The 25,661-nt window shown below is 40.2% G+C and overlaps 1 protein-coding gene across 2 annotated transcripts; it reads left to right on the top strand.

Annotated features, from left to right (window-relative positions):
- The first annotated feature begins 1,162 nt into the window (after window positions 1-1,162).
- On the top strand, window positions 1,163-12,678 carry LOC104226229 (probable pre-mRNA-splicing factor ATP-dependent RNA helicase DEAH4). 2 transcript variants are annotated; one of them, XR_710801.2, is made up of 17 exons: window positions 1,163-1,476; window positions 4,683-4,775; window positions 4,893-4,997; window positions 5,159-5,376; window positions 5,548-5,600; window positions 5,736-5,852; window positions 6,541-6,632; window positions 8,193-8,279; window positions 8,813-9,027; window positions 9,139-9,231; window positions 9,498-9,621; window positions 10,419-10,566; window positions 10,720-10,789; window positions 11,032-11,192; window positions 11,433-11,608; window positions 11,695-11,997; window positions 12,106-12,678. XR_710801.2 is itself a non-coding variant. In XM_009778171.2 (16 exons), exons 1-16 carry the CDS (start codon window positions 1,277-1,279, stop codon window positions 11,843-11,845), a joined length of 2,103 nt encoding a protein of 700 aa, XP_009776473.1. In that variant the 5' UTR covers window positions 1,163-1,276; the 3' UTR covers window positions 11,846-12,678. The 2 variants fall into 2 exon arrangements, 1 of the variants encoding a protein (XP_009776473.1); XM_009778171.2 differs by having other exon boundaries at window positions 11,695-12,678.
- The last annotated feature ends 12,983 nt before the right edge of the window (window positions 12,679-25,661 follow it).

The raw sequence follows: 25,661 nt of genomic DNA on the forward strand, positions 1-25,661 counted from the left end.
TAGAAATTTTATTACATCTATACCAATATATAAACTAAAAACAGATTTTATACGACTAAATATATAGTATTCAACTTTTTATAACTTATCTATAACTTTCATACTTTATTTTTACTCAGTTAAATACAACTACAACATCATACAACTTAAATACAATTTTCATACAAATTGTATACAATATGTCTTTTGTATATGATTTGTATATATTTTGTATGTGGTGTGTTTTTCTTCCTCTCTGCAATTTCAATACAAAATTCCTCTCTTAATACAATTTGATACATATCAACAATTTTATGTAAAAAGATTGTATTTATAACTTAAATACAAAATTCATACATTATACAATTATTTTTCAATTTTCATACAACATTCAAATAAAAAATATATAATTACAGCAGAATATAACTTAAATACAATTTACATACAACTATAATACAACTTGAATACAATTTCGTAAGTATATTGTATGTCATGTTTTCTTCTTCTTCTTCTTCTTCTTCTTCTTCTTCTTCTTCTTCTTCTTCTTCTTCTTCTTCTTCTTCGAGTTTCAATCTAAGCTTCTGCCAAAATCAAGTCTAATATTCACCAAACACAATCAAAACTGAGATATAAACTCCAAAGAATATTCCCAATTATTTGCAACAACATCCAATCCAAATAAATAATAGTTTTTGAAAGCTCAAATTCGAATTAAAAGCTTCAAAACTTTTTGATTGACAATTTCAATTCGAACACCAATTGTGCAACATGGAAGAAAATTGCTAAGTTAAAACTCTATGGTAGAACGATTGAAATCCATTGATGAATTCATTTAAAATTATATACAACGAAAGGATGAAAAGTAGAGAACATCAAAGAAAGAAAAATTGGGGAAAGAACAGAGAAGGAGAGATAGGGAGACACAGAGCGCGTGCGCGCAAGTATATGGGAAAATAACTGATATTCTTTATTTAATTTCTAGTATAAAATGATACTCATTTAAAATTAATTTGTATATGATCATATAATTAAGTTAAAACTTGATTAGGAAAGGTAAATAAGTTTCGTATAGATGGGTAAAATACCTTGATTGCAAGGAGGTTAAACTTTAAAAAATACACTCCGGCTATACATTAAACAGGATTCCCCAAAAGGGCTACTTGGGCACTTCGCCAAACTTAAAAAGTTAAAACTGGAAACTTTTTTTCAGTAATAACAAATTGGCTCTGCCAAACAAATAAAGAGGGCCTGAATTCGATTTTTAAGAATAGTTAGAACCTTTGAAGCCCGTAAATCAATGGCGGATTTACCTATAGTTCGATTTGAGGAGAAAATCATAGAAACAGTGGAGAAAAACCCTGTAGTGGTAGTTATTGGTGAGACCGGTTCTGGTAAAAGTACACAACTTTCACAAATGCTTTATAAAAGAGGGTATGCTAAATCTGGAATGATCGCTGTTACTCAGCCTCGCCGCGTTGCTGCAGTTTCTGTTTCTAGGTAATCTTCCTAAACTTTGTATCTTTACAATTTACATGTCGTGTTGAATTTATTGTGTTTTTTTTCCTTTCAAATTCCCTGTACTCGAAATGTCGTTTATTTATATGTTAAATCAAAATTTTCATTGTCTTCTTGTCCGGCTACCTGCTACATCCTACCCGCAATTATGAATAGAACTTTGGCCATCATTCCAGTGCCGGAGCCAGGTGTTTATACGAGGTGATTTAAAAATGTCACACAGAGAATTTTAACCTATGACCTAAAGCAATTTTCTAACCCCTTTGCCACTTTGCTTGAACCTTTCCCTTACTTTTTGCCCTATCTGCACAGTATAATTTTTCAAATAAGGGGATTCAATTGAACCACCTTCCTTCAAGCTGCCTCCGGCCCTCCGCCACCGCCCACATGTCTATGCAAAGTTCAGTTCAAAGCTGCAGATGAAGTGAGTCTAGTTAGGCAGGTTGTGGGAGCTATACCAATCTCTTGGAGTTAGACTTAGAGTTAAGGAGTCAGTTATGAAATCTCGGAAGGATGAGAGACTATACTGAAGGAAATTACTAACCAGAAGACATTTCAATGGAGATGCAAGAAGAGAAAACAGGGTTATATAGTAGTAAGAATTTAGGTAACCTGAGATTTTACTTCCCTCTTAATAAGAGAGTCATTGAGGATTATGCTAGCAAGTATGTAGTATGTATAGTTAGAGACTTCCTTTATGCCAGATGATGAAAATTTGAGATCCGTTACCTGACTTGGGAAATCTTGTTGTTTGAGATGTTTAGTTGGGGCTAGGGGTGGGCATAAAATCCGAAAAACCGAATTCCGAACCGGACCGAATTAATTCGGTATTTCGGTCTAATTCGGTATTGCATTTTCGGTATTTCGGTATTTCGCTACGGTCCTCGGTATTAGAATTTTGAAATTTCGGTATACCAAAATACCAAATTACCGGATTTTTAAAGATATTTTTTTTAAGTTGGACCTATATCTCACTGCCCAACCCCAGCGCCCAAGCCCAAACGTTTTTAATTTAATTCCCAGCGCCCCAACCCATCGCCCCAGCCCAACTGCCCAAGCCCAACAACAACATATTTCGTTGTCTTTGTTTCCAGGCCAGCATGCTATTTTAATATTTTTAGTGCCATCAATGTTCAGATGTCATGGAATCAGTTGGGTGTGAGGATGTCACTACAGTTTCCTTGTTGAATCAATTGGGTCGTTGAATCATTTTTACTGAAAATGAGAAGCTAAGAGATCAGCTTCTTCAGCTCGTAAGACGACGCGGAGAATTGAACAACCGCCAAACTCGAATAGGGATCAGCTCGGAAAATTACAGTTTACAGATAATATATAGTTAAGCAGTTTTTGTATGCAGCAGGTTTGGACGCCGGGGAAGCTAGTACGATGATATTATTAGAAGGCGCTTTATATTTTTTATGTATTTGTTGTAGTTTTAGTTGATTTTCAATTTGTAATGCAAGTTGTAAAAAATCAAAAGTTTCTGTTTTGAAGTTCTTTCTTCTCCTCTGTTTGATTCAGAATTGATCAATAGTACTTTGTTCATATACTACTAATTTTTTAGTGCTTGTTTTCATTTCCAGATTAGGAGTGTGTGTGAACTAATCAACTAATAGAGAAAAGTTGCATCAATCAAGGAAGGTAGAAGCCATAATATTAAACCGAAACCGTACCGAACCAAAATAATAAATACCGAACCGTACCGAAATATTTTGGTACGGTATTTGGTATACACAATTGATAAACCGAATACCGAAATACCGAGCCGAAATTCTTAAATACCGAACCGAAATACCGAACGCCACCCCTAGTTGGGGCAAGGGCAAATGAGGAAAAAGACTTAGTAGTATAAGCGCATTTTTAATTGTGTTTGACAATGGCGGATCCAGGTTTTTTAGATTGTGGGTGCACAACCATTCTTAATTTGAAAATTACTACTTAGACTGGGTGCTTAGTTAATAAACAACAACAACAACAACAAACCCTATGTTCCCACCAAGTGGGGTCTGGGTAGGGTAGTCTGTACGCAGCCCTTACCCCTACCTAACAGGTAGAGAGGTTGTTTCCAATAGACCATCGGCTCAGGAAGGGTAATAAGAAAAAGAGGGAAGAGAAAAGAAAAAAGGAGAGATAAAGAATAATTAGTACCAAATAATAGCAACAGAGAATACAATACTTGAGGCGAACAGAACCACATAACGTAATAAAAATCTAAGAAGGGACATGCGTGCTACTAAGACTATCGGTGAGCAACTAAAAACTATGCACTAACCTTCTACCTTAATCCTCGACCTCCACACCCTCCTATCAAGGGTCACGTCCTCAGTAAGCTGAATCAGCGCCATATCCTGTGTAATCACCTCTCCCCAGTACTTCTTAGGCCTACCTCGACCTCTTCTCAAACTCATCATGGCCAACCTCTCACACCTCCTAACAGGAGCATCAATGCTTCTTCTCTTAACATGTCCGAACCATCTCAGCCTCGACTCTCGCATCTTGTCCTCTATGGAGGCTACTCCCACTCTGTCTCGGATAACTTCATTCTTGATCTTATCTCTCCTGGTACACCCACACATCCATCGCAACATCCAGTACCAGAACATTTTCAAATATCCAGAATATTAGGAATCTTCTGCAAAGTTTTGGCTCAAAAGCTAATTCAGACTTTGTGCAATAATGTGGTAGAATCATCTTGCCTCTACTCTGTACCTCCTAAAATACTTATCCTTCTCCAAATTTGAGGTACTTCCTTTTCACAATATGCAAAATTAAGTTGCATTACAGAGATTTCTTAAACAGCAAGATAATTTCAAGTTACAAAAAGAAGACATAGCTGATGATTTTACTGCTTAGTTAATATATTTATATAAATTATTAATTTTTCTATATAAGTAGTAGTCTTGTTTTCAAAAGCAATGGGTGCTTAAGCACCCATATGGCATAATGTGGATCCACTATTGGTGTTTGATAAAACCAGTGGAGGTGATTGCCACATTAGCCTTGATCTGAATCCCCTGTTGAAGGTAATAGAAGCGTGAAAAATGCTGTTCAACATCTTTTTTTATATATTTGGTTTATGCTGTAGTTACACCAACATCTGGTGTTCTCTATTTGCTTCATTCTTCAGCTTATAACTTTTTTTTTTTCGGTTCGTTCTTTGATAATTTCCTTCAACTCTTCATGAATAGACGAGTTGCACAGGAGCAAAATGTTCGACTTGGAGAGGAAGTCGGTTATGCCATAAGATTTGAAGATAGAACTTCGGAGAAAACACATATCAAGTACTTTTTGTGGTTCTTAATTATTGTTAATACCAATTACTATCATTGGCACTTTCTATTGGTTTAGTTCCCTTGCTCCTTTTTTGACATTTAACTGGAAGATTATTCAAACTGCAGATATCTTACTGATGGAGTGCTCCTCCGCGAGAGTCTTTTTAATCCGGAGCTGAATCAGTATTCTGTCATCATATTGGATGAAGCACATGAGAGGAGTTTGAACACGTTAGATCCATTTTCCATGACCTTCTATATGTTCATCTCGGCTTGACATTATAGAGTTATATCCAACTGTTAGATTATTCTAGTCTTTCATTCTCCTTTTGCTTAGATCATGTTGGTTATCTCTATAGATGACTTTTTCATTGTTGAGATATCAATCACAGGGATATATTGCTTGGTTTAATGAAAAGATTAATTAAACGGCGTCACTCAAACTTGAAAGTTTTGATCACATCAGCAACTCTTGATGGTGGAAAGGTATCTAGGTTCTTCTCCGACTGTCCCGTCCTTACCGTACCAGGCGAGTTATTTCCTGTGGAAATAGTACACATCTCAGAGCGCCCTAAAAACTATGTGGAGGCTTCTCTAAAAACAGCTATTGGTATGACGAGAACTATGACATCTCATATTTGTTTTACAAGTTTGAATCTTGGTTTTATTCCTTCAATTGTTTCTTGCTTTCTACTAATCTGAAATGTTCACCTTTCCTTTTGTGTGTAATTTTTTTTAATTTTATTTCTGAATTGGTCTGGCAATTCATTTTGGTGCATAGATATTCACGTACGGGAGCCAGAAGGGGACATTTTAATATTTTTGACAGGGCAGGTGAGTTTTATGGAGTATTTCCTGTCTGATGCTTTTTTGTATATCACAGTCCTTTCTCTATTTCCCACTGAAGAATAAATGGTTCGAGATGCAAATCACTATTTCCTGGAAAGTGAAATTGAGAACCTTATTTAGGATGACATAGAGAAATTGGTATTGAAGTTGGAGGAGAAAATTCAAAACTTAGAAGAAGGTTCTTGTCTGGATGCCTTAATTCTTCCTCTTCATGGATCCTTGCCACCTGACATGCAGGCAAGTTATTTTCCTTCTCAAACTCCTTGCCTTGAAATCCTGAAAATTCTAGTTCTAGTTGGTTCAGATATTAAATATCTGATCTACTGTTGTGTCTGACATTACCCTTCCAATTACACGAGAGATTTCATATTTAAACTGAGTGTTTTAATGAAGGTGAATTAAAGTGTCATAGTCCTCTAGTCAAGTTAAAAAGGAGTATCATAGTCCTAGCTGGCTTTCTGGAACAGATATTGGCAGTTGTCTGTGCTGCAACAATTTCATGTTTGTTTCACTTTTAGTTGTGAACAGTAGCATCTTGATTGACTCACTCCTTTTGGTCACCAGTTGACAACAATAAGTTTTTTGGTTGATGAAATATGCGATAAATAATTTGGTTTCCGTAGCTGTTGTGACACAGTTTATATAGTGAATCCACAACATAAGTAGAAGTCAAATATGTGGTTGAGTTGAACTTAGCTTGGAGGACAATTTTTTGTTTGATCGGTCATCTTCCTTATGAAACTTCAGATGATTGTTCTTCTCCTTTTTCTTCAGCCACATTTTAAGTGGTTTACCGTGCTGAATACTAGTAGTTGCGTGGTTATTGCTCTTGTACTATATGCGTTTGCGAGCATTTTCCCTTGTTTCTCTTATCGCAGTCATGTATTTGAACATTTTTCCTTTTGTTATTTCTTTTGATGGGCAGGTGCGTGTTTTCAGTCCTCCACCTCCACATTGTAGGCGATTTATTGTTTCTACAAATATTGCTGAAACTTCTTTGACTGTTGACGGTGTTGTGTAAGTAGATCTGACACTGCTATGCACGATCTTGGAGGTTATTTAAGTGTTAACATATTGTGTGCTTCATTGGTTCTTATCTTTCTGTGACTTTGTGATACTTAGAATGCTCAACTTTCTGTTTCTCGCTTCCCTACAAATGATTTGCAGTGATTGATCACATGCAATAATGTGGTCGTCAAAAAGAAGAAAACTCAGTTAATTGCTAAACTAATTGTTATCTAGAGAACCAATAAAGGTAAATGGGTGAAATCAATGGGATTTTGATCTTCCCCCCTGGTGTTTTAACGTGCTCTCTTGAGCATGAATATGCAGTATATATTTTACTATCAACAGTTTGGTGAGGTGAGTAATACTTACACTTGGAGTGCTAAACCTTGTACGACGAGCATTTCCAGCTATAAGCATTTACTTTAAAGTATAAACGCTTCAAAAATTTTAGTTTACTCTCCCAGGAGAGCTATTGTATATTTGTTTGAATAATATTTGAGCAAGCATCTTCCCAAGGAAAATAATCATAATAATAAATAATTGAGCAAACATCTCTCAAACAAAGACCCCTGCAAAAATTGCAGGATGGGTACTTACCGAACAGTAATCGCAAAGAAATTATCATATACTTTACTAGTATTTGTCTTCTTGTCTACTTGGGTACCTTTTTAGTTATATAATAGTGGTGTTCGGGCAAGCTTGCATGGACCTCGACTATTCCACCTTATACCTGCATTCTCCCACCAAAAGAGTTACCCGAAAACTCTGGTCAACAAGGCTTAGGCAGGAGGGAAGCAATTAGCTAGCCTTTTTGCCTCTGTTGGGATTGAACCCTAGTCTCCTATGGTTTCCAACTTTATTGACCTCTATGACACACCCTTGGGAGCAAGGTGAGAGTGTTTTTGAGTGGACGTCTGATCATTTCCTGCTCTTGCAAGAATGTCATCCCCTCTACGGAAGGCGTAGGCAGTAATTTGATTGGTTATTTCTATTTTGATTTTGAAGATTACCATTGTCAGTAGGCCCATGTAATTTACTTATGCAATCAACTTAGTTTTAGGATAAGAAAGTGTTGCATCTAAGAGTCGGGGAAATTTTCATAATAGAAAAGAAGTCGTTTTTTTGGTTTTTTTTTTTTTTTGGGGGGGGGGAGGGGGTTAGGAAAAGAGCAATATTTAAAACATTGCTTATGCCTGTTTTATTGAACTCAAAAGATCCCGTCAATTCTCTTTTACAATTGGTATGACGTATGAGCGGAGTATTTAGTACTATGGTGAAGTCTTAATCATTCTCTTCATTCCACTCCTAAAAATTGACGGATTCTCTTTGATTGTTCCTACTTCTATGGAAGCGTAATTAAGAAGAATATATCCTTCCTCTAGGCGAAAGTTTCCACTCATCTTCCCTCCCTTCTTTCCCACAGTGTAGGCTACAGAGTACTAACTGTGAACTAAGGCGTGGCAAGTTTTATTGCTGTTCATTTTGCTTGCTATGTAATGGATGTTAGATTCATATTTTCTGCTTACGGACATCATTAAACAGCTTTTTCTTGCAAAAACCTGATGACAGGTATGTCATTGACTCGGGGTATGTGAAGCAACGGCAATATAACCCATCAACTGGCATGTACTCTTTGGAGGTTGTGCAGATTAGCAAGTAAGTTAACATGTGTAACCTTTTTCTCTTTATTTTTTACCTGGTTTTGGGTGCTTGAGAAAGAACTTCTGTTTGAGGTGTTAAGCTGCATTAACAGTCGGAAAATATAGCTTTTTGACAAAGAGAAGGCATTCGTGGGAAAAAGTTGTTCCACTTAGTATTGTTCCCGTTTTTCCCCTTAGTGTGTTGGTCCAGTAGTTCAAGGGTTGCTTGGAGGAATTTGGAGTTAATACCATCTTTACCCTGGTATGCGTTTAGCCACCATACAGTTTTTGGATACCTAATTGACTACTTTGTTCTGTCGACAGATGAGATGATGAGAAGTATATGGACAGAAAAACTCAGTCTCTGATCTTTGCTTAGTGTTCTATTCTTTGCTCTGTCTAATATTTGTTGATATAGATATAGGATTATTTCTGCTTCAGTAAAGTATACCGACTTCTATTCCTTTTAAATTTGTTGATATAAAGTTTAGGGTCATTTCTACTTCAGTAAAGTATATGTTTGAGCTTTCCACCTATGACTGACTGCAGGGTGCAGGCAAAGCAGCGTGCAGGACGCGCTGGAAGAACTCGTCCTGGAAAGTGTTATCGTTTATATCCCTCTATGGTTTACCATGACGATTTTTTGGATGCCACCGTTCCTGAAATACAAAGGTCTTCACTGGCTGGAACTGTACTTTATTTGAAGTCCTTAGATCTCGCTGATATGGATATTCTCAAATTTGATTTTCTCGACTCTCCTTCCAGTAAGCATCAGTTTCTCTTACCTTATTCTTTGGTCTTATGCTCCAAATCTCCTCTGCTTTTGTAAATGTTTACCTGTTCAATTGTTCATTGTTTTGTTGCTTTCGTTGCAGTGGAGTCTTTAGAGGATGCCTTGAAGCAATTATATTTAGTCGATGCAATTGATGAAAATGGTTCAATCACAAGCCTTGGACGAAAGATGGCTGGTAATAGTTCTATTGTTTTGTATTCTATGTTAGACTAGAGGTCCCCTTTAAGCCATCCCACCTCAAAGAAAAAAGAAAGTCAAAACTTTGCTATGAAAGGATGAGTAATGAATTTTCTTGTGCATTTGGCTTCTTCCCTTGAGAAACTATGGGGGGAGTTCATAAACCACACTACAGTTCTCCTGCATTCCATAATTCTGGAGATCATAAAGCAATTCATTCAGGAAACAGAACTACAGGAGATCTAACTTTTCAAGTTTGTGCAGAGCTTCCACTGGAACCTTCTCTTTCCAGGACCTTACTAGAGGCAAATGAGTTGGATTGTTTGTCCCAAGCACTGACTGTTGTTTCCATGTTGTCTGCTGAGACCACGCTGCTTCCTGCCCCAAGGTATATAGAATTGTCCAGAATTCTTGCTTGTATTGTTTCGTGGTAGCATTGATATCTGTAAAATCACATTGCTTTCTGTGCAAGTGAGCTTGATTTTCGTACCAAGAAAAATCTAATATACTCATCTGTAGCAAAGAAGTTGAACTTTTCTGCAGCATTAAAGCATCTGAACATCTGGTGGTGATTTCGATACAAAATTATGCATACTATCTTTGTGAAAAATAAAATATCACATGTGAAGTTTCTTGATAATGAAGTGGGATGATTTAGAGCTGCAAACAGGAACCTGAGATCTAGAATGGTTGCTTTATTCCAGATTTAGTATTTTTACGGTAAAAAACCTCTGAGATTTCCGAACATGAAGCTTGTGAACTGAAAATATGAAGTGAAGGATAAGGTGACGGTGAGAAGAGCAGCTTGATTCTTCAGAGTCTAAGTGTCAACTAATATCAGCATCTTCTCCTTTTAAGACACTGTCAGAAAGATTATATTGCTACAGTATCTTATGTATCAAAAGATTGTCAATGTCATGATATAAGAAATATGTGACTCTTAATTAGGACTATTCTATTTCTCATAATAGGGTAACCAAAGTCGTGTGCGATCAGTTTTCCATACAGATATAGGCATTCCACAGGTCGAAGCCTTACATTGACTTGATAAAGAAGGCAACATGTTTTGGTCTTGTTCTTGTTGTTTTTCCATCTTGAAGCATGTTCTTCTTTGGCATTCTTTTTCCCCTCCGTACTTAAGCCGGCAATACTTCAAAGCTGACTACTAATTTGTTAAACTTGCAGTAAGAGCTCTGAGAAGAAGAGGAAGCACACTCCTTCGAACCTTCCTGATGGTTCTGGCTTGGGTGATCACATCCAGCTACTCCAAATTTATGAGCAATGGTATCAGACCGACTACAACGTAGACTGGTGTAAAGAGAACAACTTACAGGTATTTTTCTGGACTTCCATGAAGCACCATTGAAATACATTTTTACAGTACAATTGGTTTTGTTATTTGTGTGTGATAATCCTTTTTTACTTTTTATGCCATTGGATATAAGCGGAATAACATTCTATTCATTCTGGATCTTGTTAATTATAGGTCCGCGGGATGCTGTTCGTGAGAGATGTCAGGAAACAATTATCTCAAATAATGCATAAAATTGCTAAAGGTAATGGTTTCCTTTTGCTAGAGTTTTCAAAATACAAGCCATCAATAACTTAAGGTCTTCCCAGATTGTCCTGTTTGGGGTTGTAGAATTTTAACTTGTCCCTTTACATCATAATCTGGCGTCTGTGCGCCACACTTGAGTTAGGGTTTAGTTTCTGGTTGGAGTACTGCATGGATGCCGGCATAATAGTTCTAAAAAATCAAGCTCCTAAATGTTACTTTATGTTGTCTTCTTAAAACTAGGCTCATTAGATGTCCAAACAAGCAAAAGACGGAGAGACAGCCAACAGGAGTATAGAATATTGAGGAAAGCATTGTTCATTGGCTACGCAAATCAGCTTGCTGAACGGAGCATTCGGCATAATGGGTATCGGCCTCTTGGTTTCAAGTCTGAACTCGTACAGGTTATTACTGTTTCACACTGCTAGTTTGTCATGTTTGTCCTTTGTGGAGGGCATGGTCTACAGTTTCATCTTTAGTTTGCATCAACACTAAACATGATGTAGGAGCTCTCCTTAGTTATTATATTTGGGAACTAGATCTATATCTGCTGGCGTTATAGTCTAGATGTTCCATTGTTATGGTTTTATACTTGAACTGGCATATTTCAATTCAAATCTTGAGTACCTTTTTGATTTGTGCAGGTCCATCCATCTTCTGTGCTAAAACCAGATGAGGATGGGATGCTTCCAAACTATGTCGTCTATCATGAATTAATAGTTACTTCACGCCCATTTATGCGTAATGTATGTGCAGTTGAGATGCGATGGGTTGCACCAGTCTTAGCGAAGCTTGAGAAACTGAATGTCTTTAAACTGAGGTAATTAACATATTCTTCGATATTCGAGGTGGTTTACTTTTATTATCCTCTCTGTAATGTTTGTACTTTTCATGCGCATGAAACAGTGGGGGATCTAGTCAGCCTGATAAGCAAATTCAAGAAGTAACTTTAAATGTGGAAAAGAAAGAAATTGCTACTATTCAGTCGCCCGAAGGCCGTGACAGCAGGATACAAGCTGCTCGGGAAAGATTTCTAGCTCGGAAAGGTCAGAAGTAGCATTACAATGGTTGTTCAACAGATTGATTGATCAGTTATGTGCATGGACTATCTTTGCCAGAAAATTGTTTGCTGCTCGGCTGGAATGGTACAGTGTAACCCTTAAGCTTCATGATGGAGGGTGAATTCACCCTAAGCTTCATATGCGGAAGGTGCAATTTTCCCACTTGACTTGTCGTAAGAATGGTCATATGGATTATATACCTTTCTCGGCCTTTTTACTAAGATCTAGTGTAGTATCTGTTTAATATCTGATACAGGAGCCTCTGTCCACATGATATTTGCAAGACTGCTCAGAAAGATTCTTGATCTCAAACTTCTACAAGAGGGAGCAGCTGTTGAATGTTTTCAAGGTGGCAGGGCCCTCTAAGAAACAATCAAATTGGTGAGGAACAAGCAAGTTATAGCAACCTGCTTATTGTGGCGTGGTGCGGTTGAGTGAGTCTTGATGGACAGATATACGATGAAAGACTCCTCATCAACCATCAGGAATGGCAAAATTCATTATGCCTATGGACTATATTTGCCAACTGCAACGTCAGGTGTATGTCACAGTTGTACATTTTCGAAATTCTTAATTGACCCTTAATTCAGAATCTGGTTCTATTTTTTTATGGCCGAGAAATCTTCGTTGGTTAGCTGGCGTGCGGTTTGAGATGGTGCATAATAACCTAGTCTTTTTGCTCTTTTCCACTTAAATGTCAAATTTTAGTTCGAGGTTGTGTTTGAATCGTGATGTGTATTTTAACTTACATAGCACATGCGATGTTTTTACCACTCAACTAAATCCCTAAGAGCCAGAAGCTAATCTATTTGAGCCAAATTATTCTTTTTGTTTGGATGTTATAATTATACAAGATGTTGCTCGCCCGTGCTAGCACAAGCCCAGTAATTTGTGTATGGAGTATTTATTAAGTTGATAAATGTATATTTTTAGCCGTTCTAAAAAATAACAGCCGATTTTTTTGACATTTGTATTATATACATATAATATATATATTTTATACACTTTTTAGTTAGTGAACAATGGCGAATTTAGTAAGGCCCGAGAGGGAGGTACGCCACCGCAAGCTTCAGTGATACTCTGCTTATAGGGGGGGGAGAGGGTGTGTGTGTGTGAAGTGCCACCTATAATAACAAATGATACAAAGGTGCTAGTGGCAAAGGGCAGGAGATTCACCTTGGTTGTGAAGGATCAAACCTCATTGGCAGTAACTTTTGAACCTTTTGGCTTGTTACATCATGTAAGCTTTCTATCATTTTATATACTCCATTCTTTTTTTCTTTTTCTGTAATTATTGTGTCTTACATTATTTGTTAACTTTTGACTTTCTTTTCGTGGTAAATTTTTATGTGACATTCAGTCTACTCATTAAATTTATACCCAAATTTTGTAAAAAAAATTAATTGATACCCAATTTTTGGATAACTTCAAATATATATACTTTTCCTTCTTCTTTACTGTCGTTTTCTTCTTAGTTGCAAAATGAGTTAGTTAAATTTATTGTTGTTTTGACAATCTGATGATTGAGATTGATTCTTTATTATATTTGAAAGTTATGTTTTAAATTTGAGCTCATTTGGAGTAGATTTGAGCATTCAATCATATATTCGATTGTTGAAATTCGAAAAACAAGTTTATGTTTCAGAACTTAAGATTCGAAATTTGAAGTTGCATTTTATAGATTGAACTACTTAATATTCGAATTTTTGAAGTTGCATTTGAAAGATAAAAGAATTTCACATTTGATTTCTGAAGTTGTATTGAGGAGATTAAACTACTTTAGATTCGAATTTTTGAAGTTGCATTGAATAGATTAAATTACTTTAAATCCGAGCGGGTACACTTTGCAAAATTTTGTGCAATGCAAGTATTAACTTCAATGGTGCCCCCCAAAAGTGGGTACATATGAAAATATCCCTTTTTGTGTCTCTTATTACTTAAGTATTTACTTTTTTCACACAAAGTTAAAATAATATTTTGTTTAGCAAATCTTCGTTCTATCATAACTATATTACATATTTTTCCGTTCAGTCGATATATTATATATAAAAAAGACAGTAACCCGGACCAAAGTTCAAAGTTGCTCAAACCGATAAAATATTTATTCTATCCCAATGTATAAATAGCGACACAGGGACGTCTAAAGGTATTTGGCACCCTGAAGCTCCAAATCCTTGATCAACCTTTGTTAGTAAATGTAATTAGTTTCGGCTAACCAGACAATATTGTACTTTGCCCTTTAATTTGTTTTAGAGAGTATTATTTTTTTAGCGACCCGACCTATCATTTTGAGCATTCATATTCAGTTCGGTGGTTTGAGGCCGTGTGTAGCTTCATATGGTGTATTATGACTTGTGTGCATGGTCGGTTTTGGTTTTCGAGTTGTTCGGGAGTGATTCAGATGAACGATTCTCAACTAGGAAGCTTTGAGTTGGAAGAGTTGACCAAGTTTTACTTTTGTATATTTGACCTCGGATTTGATAGTTCCATTAGGTTCAGATGGTGATTGTGGACTGGAGAGTATGCACGGATTTGTGTTTGGAGGCTTCTAGAAGGTTTTGGCCATAATTGGCGAAAGTTGGCTATTTGAAGATTTGTAAGCTTCATGAGTTTGACCGGAAGTTGACTATTATGATATCGGGTTTGAATTGTTTTTCCGGGAGTTGTAATATGTATGTTATGTCATTTGGAACTTGTGTGCAAAATTTGAGGTCATTCCGATGTAATTTGATATGGTTCGACACGAGTTTTGGAAGTTGAAAGTTCATTAAGTTTGATTTGAGGTGTGATTCGTGGTTTTGATGTTAGTATGTGTGATTTGAGGCATCAAGTAGGTTTGTGTTATATTTTGGGACTTGTTGACATGTTTAGACGGGGTCCTGAGGGGCTCGGATGAATTTCAGATTGATTTCAGACCCTTTTCCTTATGCTTGGCATAATTGGTTTTCTGCTGGTTCTAGTGTCTCAGACCTTCTTTGGGTAACGGCCCGGCCGGTCGTTTCATGTGTTACCGCTCCGTTTTCCCTATTTCTGCTTCTGATTGTCTTGTTCAGCGGTATTATGTGTTATCGGGTTGGTTGGCTCGGATTCGGAAAGGTTTTGGTAAAGTTTGAGACACTTAGTCTCTTTTGAGTAAGCTTAAGTTGAAAAAGTCAACCGGATGTTGACTTATGTGAAAAAGGGCTCATATGTGAATTCCGATGGTTCGGGTAGCTTCGAGAGATGATTTGGGACTTAGGAGTGTGATCGGAACGTGTTTTGGAGGTCCGTAGTAGGTTTAGGCTTGAATGGGCGAAATAGGAATTTGGCGTTTTCCGCTTGATAAGTGAGATTTTGATATAGGGGTCGGAATAGAATTCCGGGAGTTGCAGTAGGTCCGTTGTGTCATTTAGGATGTGTGTGCAAAATTTCAGGTCATTCGGACATGGTTTGATAGACTTTTTGATCAAAAGCGGAATTCGGAAGATTTTTGGAACCTTAGGCTTGAATCCAATGTGTTTTGGTTGATTCGATGTTGTTTGAGGTGTTTTAAAGATCGGTATAAGTTTGGATAGTGATATATGACTTGGTTGTGCTTTTGGTTGAGGTCCCGGGGGCCTCGGGGTGATTTCGGATGGTTGACGGAAAGTTAGGAATTGGGAATTTGCAGCTGAAGCTGAGTCTGCTGTCATAACCGCACATGCGGCTAGGGGACCGCATGTGCGGGCTCGCAGATGCAGAAATGGCTATGGAAGATGGAATCGCAGAAGCAGCTGTTTGAGCGCACCTGCGGTATTGCAAGTGCAGAGTTGGGATTTTAAGTGAAAAGCGCAGATGCGGTGCGCTCGACCGCAGAAGCGGAATTGGGCCGCAGGTGCGAAAACCTTGGGCCAGAAAGTATATAAACCCTCTTTCGCGATTTTCAGCCTTTCTTCACCATTCTTAAATCGATTTTGGAGCTTTTTAGGGGATTTTAGAGAAGCAATCAGAGGGAAATTCATTGAGGTAAGATTTTTGATCATAAAACTAGTTGCTATGGTGTTATTTCATTGATTATGCTTGAAATTTATGGAAATTTGTAGGTAAATATTGAAGAAACCAGGGCTTGAGATTGGAGATCTTTGAGTAAGGGTTTGAGGGGTCATTTGTAGTCGGATTTTGGTACTTTTGATATGGATGAACTCGTGGGATGATAAGGAGTTTATTGATGTAATTTTTATCGGATTCCGAGACGTGGGCCCGGGGATCGGGTTTTGGTTAATTTCGAGATATGTATTGTAATTTGATTATTTTCGAGTGGGCTTTGTTCCCTTAGCATATTTTGATGGTTATGTACTGATTTTGGTTAGATTTGGAGCATCCAGAGGCCGATTCGAGAGGCAAAGGCATCGCGGGCTTGAGTTTGGATCGGATAGAGGTAAGTAATGATTGTAAATGTTGTCCTGAGAGTATGAAACCCCGAATTTCACATCGTTGTGCTACTTTGAGGTGACGCACATGCTAGATGACGAGCGTGGGATCGTGCACCGTTGGGGATTGTGACTTAGTCCGTCCCGTATGACTGTTTAATTGTGTATTTGATTGAAAACTGTTTGCTATCATCATGTTTTGGGCTGAATGCCATATTTGGGCCTCGTGCCAACTGTTTGGACCCTTAGGGGATTTTTACTACTATTCCTCACTGTTTTGGCTTCGTATTTGTACTCAGTCATGCTATATTCTACTGTTTTCACAACTGAGCCATCTTTACTCATTTTTGATATTCTAAATGATATTTTGGGCTGAGCATCATGTTTTACTATTGCTCGAGTGGCTTGTGAGATTCTGACTGAGTAAGGTCGAGGGCCAGTGTTGTGAGGATACTACGGGATCGGGCTGCGCGCCGCAACAGTATTATACTGATTCATGATTATGAGGCCAATGGCCTGAGTTGTACGCCACAAGGTGATTTGATATGAGGCCGAGAGCCTGTTTGATTATGCTACGAGATAGCTTGTTATTGCGCTTGGGCCGTAAGGTGCCCCTCCCGGAGTCTGTGCACCCCTAGTGAGCGCGGGTACCCAATGTGATATGTGATATAGCTCGAGAGGCTCATGTTGTTCCATGTTATTGCCCGAGGGTACGAGTGATTGTGAGATAGCCCGAGGGGCTGATTCTATTGGTATTTGGCCCGAGGGGCAGATTTTTGGTATCTATCTTTTTTCCCTATTTTTCATTCACTCGTTTGAACTATTAAAAGATGTTTTAAAGAGATTTTCACTGAACTAAGGTGTTTTTACAAGCTTTCACTGTTTTATTGCATTGTATTGGTTTTATACTGCCTCGTTGTGGCATTTTGCTGTGTTTTACGTGTTTTCTTATCGCTCAGTTGCCTTTACTTTTATTACTTACTGAGTTGGCGTACTGACATTACTCCCTGCATACTTTGTGCAGATTTATGAGTCTCGAGTCCCGCTAGCGAGGGCTGATTGCTTCTAGCAGGCTGTTCGGAGTTCACTAAGTAGTTGCTCGGCGTTCGCAGCCCAGTGTTTCTCCCTCTTATCTTACTTTTCTTTGTACTAGTTCTATAATAGACCGTGTAGTCTCTTTAATACTCTTAGACAAATGTTTATGCTCATGATTGGTGACACCCCGATGTCGAGCTGTGTTTGTTTCCGCATTTATTCTATTTCACTTTATTTTGGAATTTATCACTTATTAATGACTTAATTATGAATTAAATAACTGTTAATTGGTATTGGGGGTTTATGTCGACTGACCTTGTTTCATGATAGGCTCCATCACAGCCGGGTCCGGTTTTGGGTCGTGACAAGTTGGTATCAGAGCCTAGGTTACATAGGTCTCACGAGTCATGAGCAGGTTTAGTAGAGTCTCGCGGATCGGTACAGAGATGTCTATATTTATCCTCGGGAGGCTGCGGAACCTTTAGGAAAACTTCATATTCTTGAAATTCTTGTCGTGCGAATCTGTAGATCCGAGTACTAAACTTCTGTTATTCTATTCTCTCACAGATGGCGAGGACACGAGCGATAGGTCAGGATAGATGACCACCAGTACCACCAGCTGGGGTCACTAGAGGCCGAGGACGTGGTCGAGGACGTGGTAGGGGAAGGGGTATAGCCCGCCCAGCAGCTAGGGCATCACCTGCAGATCCACTAGCCGCCCTAGTTCAGGATCAGGTCCCAGTTGTGGACGCTCCAGCAGCACTAGCTCAGACACCAGCTGTGCCCATTGTGATTCGGGGTCTTCAAGAGGCCCTGGCTCAGATTCTATCAGTATGCACTGGCCTAGCTCAGTCGGTCTCAGTTACTACATCTGCAACTACTTCTCAGGCCCGGGGAGGCACTCAGACTCCCGCCGCTCGCACACTTGAGCAGGTCATACAGGGACTTCAGACACTGGGGGCACCTCCAGCCCAGTCGGTTGCAGCTGTTCAGGACTATGTAGCTCCTGCTATGCCAGAGGACGAGCAGCGCAGGTTGGAGAGGTTTGGTAGACTTCAGCCTCCGACTTTCAGTGGTGCAAAGGGCGAGGATGCCTAGGGTTTCTTGGACAAGTGTCATAGGATTCTTCGTGCAATGGGTATTTTGGAGACCAGCGGGGTCGCTTTCACTATTTTTCAGTTTTCTGGAGCTGCCTTCACCTGGCAGCAGTTCTCCGTTCTCTTTTTGGAGAAGTATGTGCCACAATCTCGTAGAGAGAAGTTGTGCAGGCAGTTTGAGTGGTTGCATCAAAGAGAGATGACTGTGATGCAGTATGAGATGAGGTTCCCGGAGTTAGCTCGTCATGTTGTTTGGTTGGTTTCTACAAAGAGAGAGGATTAGGAGGTTCGTTGATGGACTCACGTATCACCTTCAGATTCTTATGACTAGAGAGAGGGTGTCTGGTGCTACTTTTGAGGAGGTTGTTGACATTTCTCACGAGATTGAGTCAGTTCGTCTCCAGGAACGAGATGAGAGGGAGTCCAAGAGGCCTCAGGGATCTGGTAGTTATGGTGGTGCTCCTTCGAGGGGTCAGTTTCAGCACGACAGAGGCCGTCCATTCAGGCATGCTCAGTCAGCTCGCACAGGTTATCGTGGGGCATCATCGGGCCATGGTTCTCACAGTTCTCATCAGGGCCAGTTATCACTTAGTGCCTTTCCAGCCTAGAGTTCGTCCTGTGCTCCGTTAGTTCAGGGCTCTTCTATGCCAGGTGCATCTGCTAGTCATTCCGGTGCTAGGGGTTCCTTTCAGTCCTCGTCTCCAACACCAGGGAGTTGCTATGAGTGTGGAGAGTTGGGTCATATGTAGAGGCAGTGTCCTTGTCGTCATCTCAGCAGAGGAGTTAGCCATCGGCTTCAATGCCAGTTACTTCACCACCACCCACCCAACTAGCTAGGGGTGGAAGTTAGTCAGCTAGGGGCCGCCCTAAAGGAGGAGGTCGATCAGGTGGCGGTCAAGCTCATTTCTATGCATTCCCAGCTAGACCCGATGCTATTGCTTCAGATGCTGTGATCACTGGTATTATCTCAGTCTGCTAAAAAGATGCCTCTGTATTATTTGATCTCGGTTCCACTTATTCTTATGTGTCATCATACTTTTCTCGTTATTTGGATACGCCCCGTGAGTCTCTTGTTTCATCTATTCGTGTATCTACTCCGTTGGCCAATACTGTTGTCGTAGACCATGTGTACCGGTCATATGTGGTGAATATTGGGGGTCTGAAGACCCGAGTGGATCTTTTGTTGTTATGTATGGTAGACTTCGATGTTATATTGGGCATGGATTAGCTTTCTCCGTGTCGCGCTATTTTGGACTGTCATGCTAAGGCAGTGACATTGGCTATGCCGGGTGTGCCACGGATTGAGTGGCGAGAGTCGACTGATTATGTTCCCAGTAGGGTAATTTCATTCTTGAAGGCCCAGCATATGGTTGGGAAGGGTTGTCTTTCATATTTAGCCTTTGTGAGGGATGTCGGTGCAAAGACTCCTATTATTGATTCTGTTCCTGTTGTGAGGGATTTTCCCGATGTGTTTCTTGCAGACCTACTGGGCATGCCACCAGACAGGGATATTGATTTTGGTATTGATCTGGTGCCGGGCACTCAGCCCATTTCTATTCCACCGTATCGTATGGCACCAGCAGAGTTGAAGGAGTTAAAAAAGCAGCTTTAGGGACTCCTTGATAAAGGTTTATTCAGCCTAGTGTGTTGCCTTGGGGTGCGCCTGTCCTGTTTGTGAAGAAGAAGGATGACACGATGAGGATGTGCATTGATTATAGGCAGTTGAACAAAGTAACAATCAAGAATAAGTATCTTTTGCCTTGTATCGATTATTTGTTTGACCAGCTTCAGGGAGAGAGAGTGTTCTCCAAGATTGATCCCCGTTCAGGTTATCACCAGTTGAAGATCAGGGACTCGGATATTCTTAAGACAGCTTTCAGGACCCGATATGGTCATTATGAGTTCTTGGTGATGTCTTTTGGGCTGACCAATGCCCCAGCAACGTTTATGCATTTGATGAACAACGTGTTTCGGCCTTATCTCGACTCATTTGTCATAGTTTTCATTGATGATATTCTGGTGTACTCGCATAGTCAGGAGGAGCACATGGAGTATTTGAGAGTTGTGTTGCAGAGATTGAGGGAGGAGAAACTTTATGCAAAGTTCTCCAAGTATGATTTTGGCTCAGTTTAGTGGCTTTCCTGGGGCACGTGTTGTCCAGTGAGGGTATTCAGACTGATTCGAAGAAGATAGAGGCGGTTCAGAGTTGGCCCAAACCGTCCTCAGCCATAGATATTCGCAGCTTCTTTGGTTTGGCGGGTTATTACCATCGGTTTGTTCAGGGATTTTCATCTATTGCATCACCCTTGACCAAGTTGACTCAGAGGGTGCTCCATTCATATGGTTGGATGAGTGCGAGGAGAGCTTTCAGAAGCTCAAGACTGCCTTGACCATAACTATAGTGTTAGTTTTACCATCAACTTTAGGTTCATATACCGTGTATTGTAATGCTTCAAGAGTCAGTATTGGGTGTGTATTGATGTAGGAGGGTAGAGTTATTGCTTATGCTTCTAGTCAGTTGAAGCCCCATGAGAAGAACTACCCTGTTCATGATTTGGAGTTGGATGTTATTGTTCACGCGTTGAAGATTTGGAGACATTATTTGTATGGTGTGTCTTGTGAGGTGTTTAATGATCATTGTAGCCTCCAGCACTTGTTCAAGCAGAAAGATCTCAATTTGAGGCAGCGAAGATGGTTGTAGTTGCTAAGGATTATGCTATTACTATTTTGTACCATCCGGGGAAGGCCAATATGGTGGCCGATGCCTTGAGTAGGAAGGCGGTGAGTATGGGGAGTTTGGCATATATTCCAGTGGGGGAGAGACCTCTTGCAGTTGATTTTCAGGCCTTGGACAATCGGTTCATGAGGTTGAATATTTCGGAGCCCAGTCGGGTATTGGCTTGTGTGATTTCACGGTCTTCCTTATTTGATCGCATCAGAGAGCGCCAGTAGGATGATCCTCATTTGCTAGTCCTTAAGGACAGAGTTCAACACGATGATGCCATAGATGTGACTATTGGTGATGATGGGGTGTTAAGGATGCAGGGCCGGATATGTGTGCCCATTGTAGATGGGCTTCGGAAGTTGATTCTGGAGGAGGCCCATAGCTCGCGGTATTCCATTCATTCGGGTGCCGCGAAGATGTATCACGATCGAGACAACATTATTAGTGGAGAAGAATGAAGAAGGACATTGTGGCATTTGTAGCTCGGTGTCTTAATTGTCAGCAGGTGAAATATGAGCATCAGAGACCCGGTGGCTTGCTTCAGCAGATGGATATTCCAGAGTGGAGGTGGGAGTGGATCACCATGGACTTTGTAGTTGGGCTCCCATGGACTTTGAAGAAGTTCGATGCTATTTGGGTGATTGTGGATCGGCTGACCAAGTCCGCGTACTTCATTCCTGTGTGTACTACCTATTCTTCAGAGCGGTTGGTAGAGATCTATATTTGGGAGATTGTTCATTTGCATGGTGTCCTAGTTTCCATCATTTCAGATAGGGGCACTAAGTTTACTTCACAATTTTGGAGGTCTGTGCAGCGAAAGTTGGGTACTCAGGTTGAGTTGAGCATAACTTTTCACCCTCAGACGGACGGGCAGTCCGAGCGCACTATTCAAATATTGGAGGACATGTTGCGCGCTTGTGTCATTGATTTCGGAGGGTCATAGGATCAGTTTCTACCATTTGCAAAGTTTGCTTATAACAACAATTACCAGTCGAGTATTCAGATTGTATGGGAGGCGGTGTAGATCTCCAGTTGGTTGGTTTGAATCGGGTGAGGCTAGGCTATTGGGTATAAATTTGGTGCAGGATGCTTTAGACAAGGTGAAGGTGATTAAAGAAAGGCTTCGTACAGCGCAATCGAGACAAAAGAGTTATGCTAACAGGAAGGTTCGCGATGTGTCCTACATGGTTGGTGAGAAGGTTCTGCTGAAAGTTTCACCCATGAAGGGTGTTATGAGATTTGGGAAGAAGGTAAATTGAGTCCTCGGTTCATTGGGCCTTTTGAGGTGCTTCAGAGGATTGGGGAGGTGGCTTATGAGCTTGCTTTGCCACCCAGCTTATCGAGTATGCATCCGCTATTTCATGTTTCCATGCTCCGGAAGTATAATGGCGATCCGTCTCATGTTTTGGATTTCATCACGATTCAGTTAGATGATGATTTGACTTATGATGTGGAGCCAGTAGCTATTTTGGAGCATCAGGTTCGAAAGTTGAGGTTAAAGGATATAGCTTCAGTGAAAGTGCAGTGGAGAGGTCGGCCTGTGGAGGAGGCTACCTGGGAGACTGAGCGGGGATGCAGAGCATATATCCTCACCTATTTGAGGCTTCAGGTATGTTTCTTGACCCGTTTGAGGATGAACGTTTGTTTAAGATGGGGAGGATGTAATGACCCAGCCGGTCGTTTCATGTGTTACCGCTCCATTTTCCCCATTTCTGCTTCTGATTGTCTTGTTCAGCGGTATTATGTGTTATTGGGTTGGTTGGCTTAGGTTCGAAAAGGTTTTGGTAAGGTTTGAGATACTTAGTCTCTTTTAAGTAAGCTTAAGTTGGAAAAGTCAACCGGATGTTGACTTATGTGAAAAAGGGCTCAGATGTGAATTATGATTGTTTGGATAATATGGGAGATGATTTGGGACTTAGGAGTGTGATCAGAACGTGTTTTGGAGGTCCGTAGTAGGCTTAGACTTGAATTGGCGAAATAGGAATTTTGGCGTTTTCCGATTGACAGGTGAGATTTTAATATAGGGGTCGGAATGGAATTCCGGGAGTTGCAGTAGGTCCGTTGTGTTATTTAGGATGTGTGTTCAAAATTTTAGGTCATTCGGATGTGGTTTGATAGATTTTTTGATCAAAAGCGGAATCCAGAAGATTTTTGGAACCTTAGGCTTGAATCCGATGTGTTTTGGTTGATTCGATATTGTATGAGGTGTTTTGAAGATCGGTATAAGTTTGGATAGTGGTATCTGACTTGGTCGTGCTTTTGATTGAGGTCTCGGGGGCCTCGGGGTAATTTGTGATGGTTGATAGAAAGTTAGGTATTGGGAATTTGCAGCTGAAGCTGAGTCTGCTGTCATAACCGCACCTGCGACTAGGGGACAGCAGGTGTGGGCTCGCAGAAGCGCCCAGTGGGTTGCAGATGCGGAAATGTCCATGGGAGCTGGAACCACATAAGCGGCTGTTTGAGCGCACCTGCGGTATCGCAGGTGTGAAATTGGGGTTTTAAGTGAAAACCGCAGATGCGGTGCGCTCGACCGCAGATGCGGTAGCGCAGAAGCGGAATTGGGCCGCATGTGCGAAAACCCTGAGCCAGAAAGTACATAAACCCTCTTTCGCGATTTTCAGCCTTTCTTCACCATTTTTAAATCGATTTTGGAGCTTTTTGGGTGATTTTGGAGAAGGAATCGAAGGGATTGAGGTAAGATTTTTTATCATAAAACTAGTTCCTATGGTGTTATTTCATTGATTATGCTTGAAATTTATGGAAATTTGTAGGTAAATATTGAATAAACTAGGGCTTGAGATTGGAGACATTTGAGTAAAGGTTTGAGGGGTCATTTGTAGTCGGATTTTGGTACTTTTGATATGGATGAACTCGTGGGAGGATAAGTAGTTTATTGATGTAGTTTTTATCGGATTCCGAGACGTGGGCCCGAGGTCAGGTTTTGGTTAATTTCGGGATTTGTGTTGTAATTTGATTACTTTCGAGTGAGCTTTCTTCCCTTAGCATATTTTGATGGTTATGTACTGATTTTGGTTAGATTTGGAGCATCCGGAGGCCAATTCGAGAGACAAAGGCATCACGGGCTAGAGTTTGGACCGGATAGAGGTAAGTAATGATAGTAAATGTTGTCTTGAGGATATGAAACCCCAGATTTCACACCGATGTGCTACTTTGAGGTGACGCACATGCTAGATTACGAGCATGTGGTCGTGCACTGTTGGGGATTGTAACTTAGTCTGTCCTGTATGACTGTTTAACTGCGTATTTGATTGAAAACTGTTTGCTATCATCATGTTTTAGGCTGATTGCCATATTTGGGCCTCGTGCCAACTATTTGGATCCTTAGGGAATTTTTACTACTGTTCCTCACTGTTTTGGCTTCGTATTTGTACTCAGTCATGTTATATTCTATTGTTTCAGCCATCTTTACTCGTTTTAGATATTTTAAATGATATTTTGGGCTGAGCATCATGTTTTACTGTTACCCGAGTGGCTTGTGAGATTCTGACTGAGTAAGGCCGAGGGCCTGTGTTGTGAGGATACTATGGGATCGGGCTGCACGCCGCAACAGTATTATACTGATTCATGATTATGAGACCGAGGGCCTGAGTTTTACGCCACAAGGTGGCTTGATATGAGGCCGAGAGCCTGTTTGATTATGCCACAAGATGGCTTGTTATTGTGCTTGGGCCGTAAGGGGCCCCTCCCGGAGTCTGTACACCCCCAGTGAGCGTGGGTACCCACTGTGATATGTGATACAGCCCGAAGGGCTGATGTTGTTCCATGTTATTGCCCGAGGGGTTGATACGAGTGATTGTGAGATAGCCCGAGGGGTTGATTCTGTTGGTATTTGGCCCGAGGGGCGGATTTTTGGTATCTATGTTTTCTCCATGTTTTTCATTCACTCGTTTGAACTATTAAAAGATGTTTTAAAGAGATTTTCACTAAACTAAGGTGTTTTTACGAGCTTTCACTATTTTATTGCATTGTATTGGTTTTATACTGCCTCGTTGTGGCATTTTGCTGTGTTATACATGTTTTCTTATCGCTCAGCTGCCTTTACTTTTATTACTTACTGATTTGGCATACTCATATTACTCCCTGCACACTGTGTGCAGATTCAGGAGTCTCGGGTTCCGCTAGCGAGGGCTGATTGCTTCTAGCAGGCTGTTCGGAGTTCACTAGGTAGCTGTTCGGCATTCACAGCTCGGTGCTTCTCCCTCTTATCTTTCTTTCCTTTGTACTAGTTCTGTAATAGACTGTGTAGTCTCTTTCATAATCTTAGATAGATGTTTAGATGCTCACGACTGGTGATACTCCGATGTCGGGTTGTGTTTGTTTTTGCGTTTGTTCAAATTTACTTTATTTTGAAATTTATCACTTATTAATGACTTAATTATGAATTAAATAACTGTTAATTGGTATTGGGGGTTGGTGTCGGCTGGCCTTGTTTTACAATAGGTGCCATCACGACCGAGTCCAATTTTGGGTCGTGACATTTCGCTATCGCGAAAGTAAGGATGCGATCGCGTAGAATTTTGGGAGCTACTGATTGTTTAATCTTTGC

This window comes from Nicotiana sylvestris, chromosome 12 (genome assembly GCF_000393655.2).
Source record: "Nicotiana sylvestris chromosome 12, ASM39365v2, whole genome shotgun sequence".
Lineage (NCBI taxonomy): Eukaryota > Viridiplantae > Streptophyta > Magnoliopsida > Solanales > Solanaceae > Nicotiana > Nicotiana sylvestris.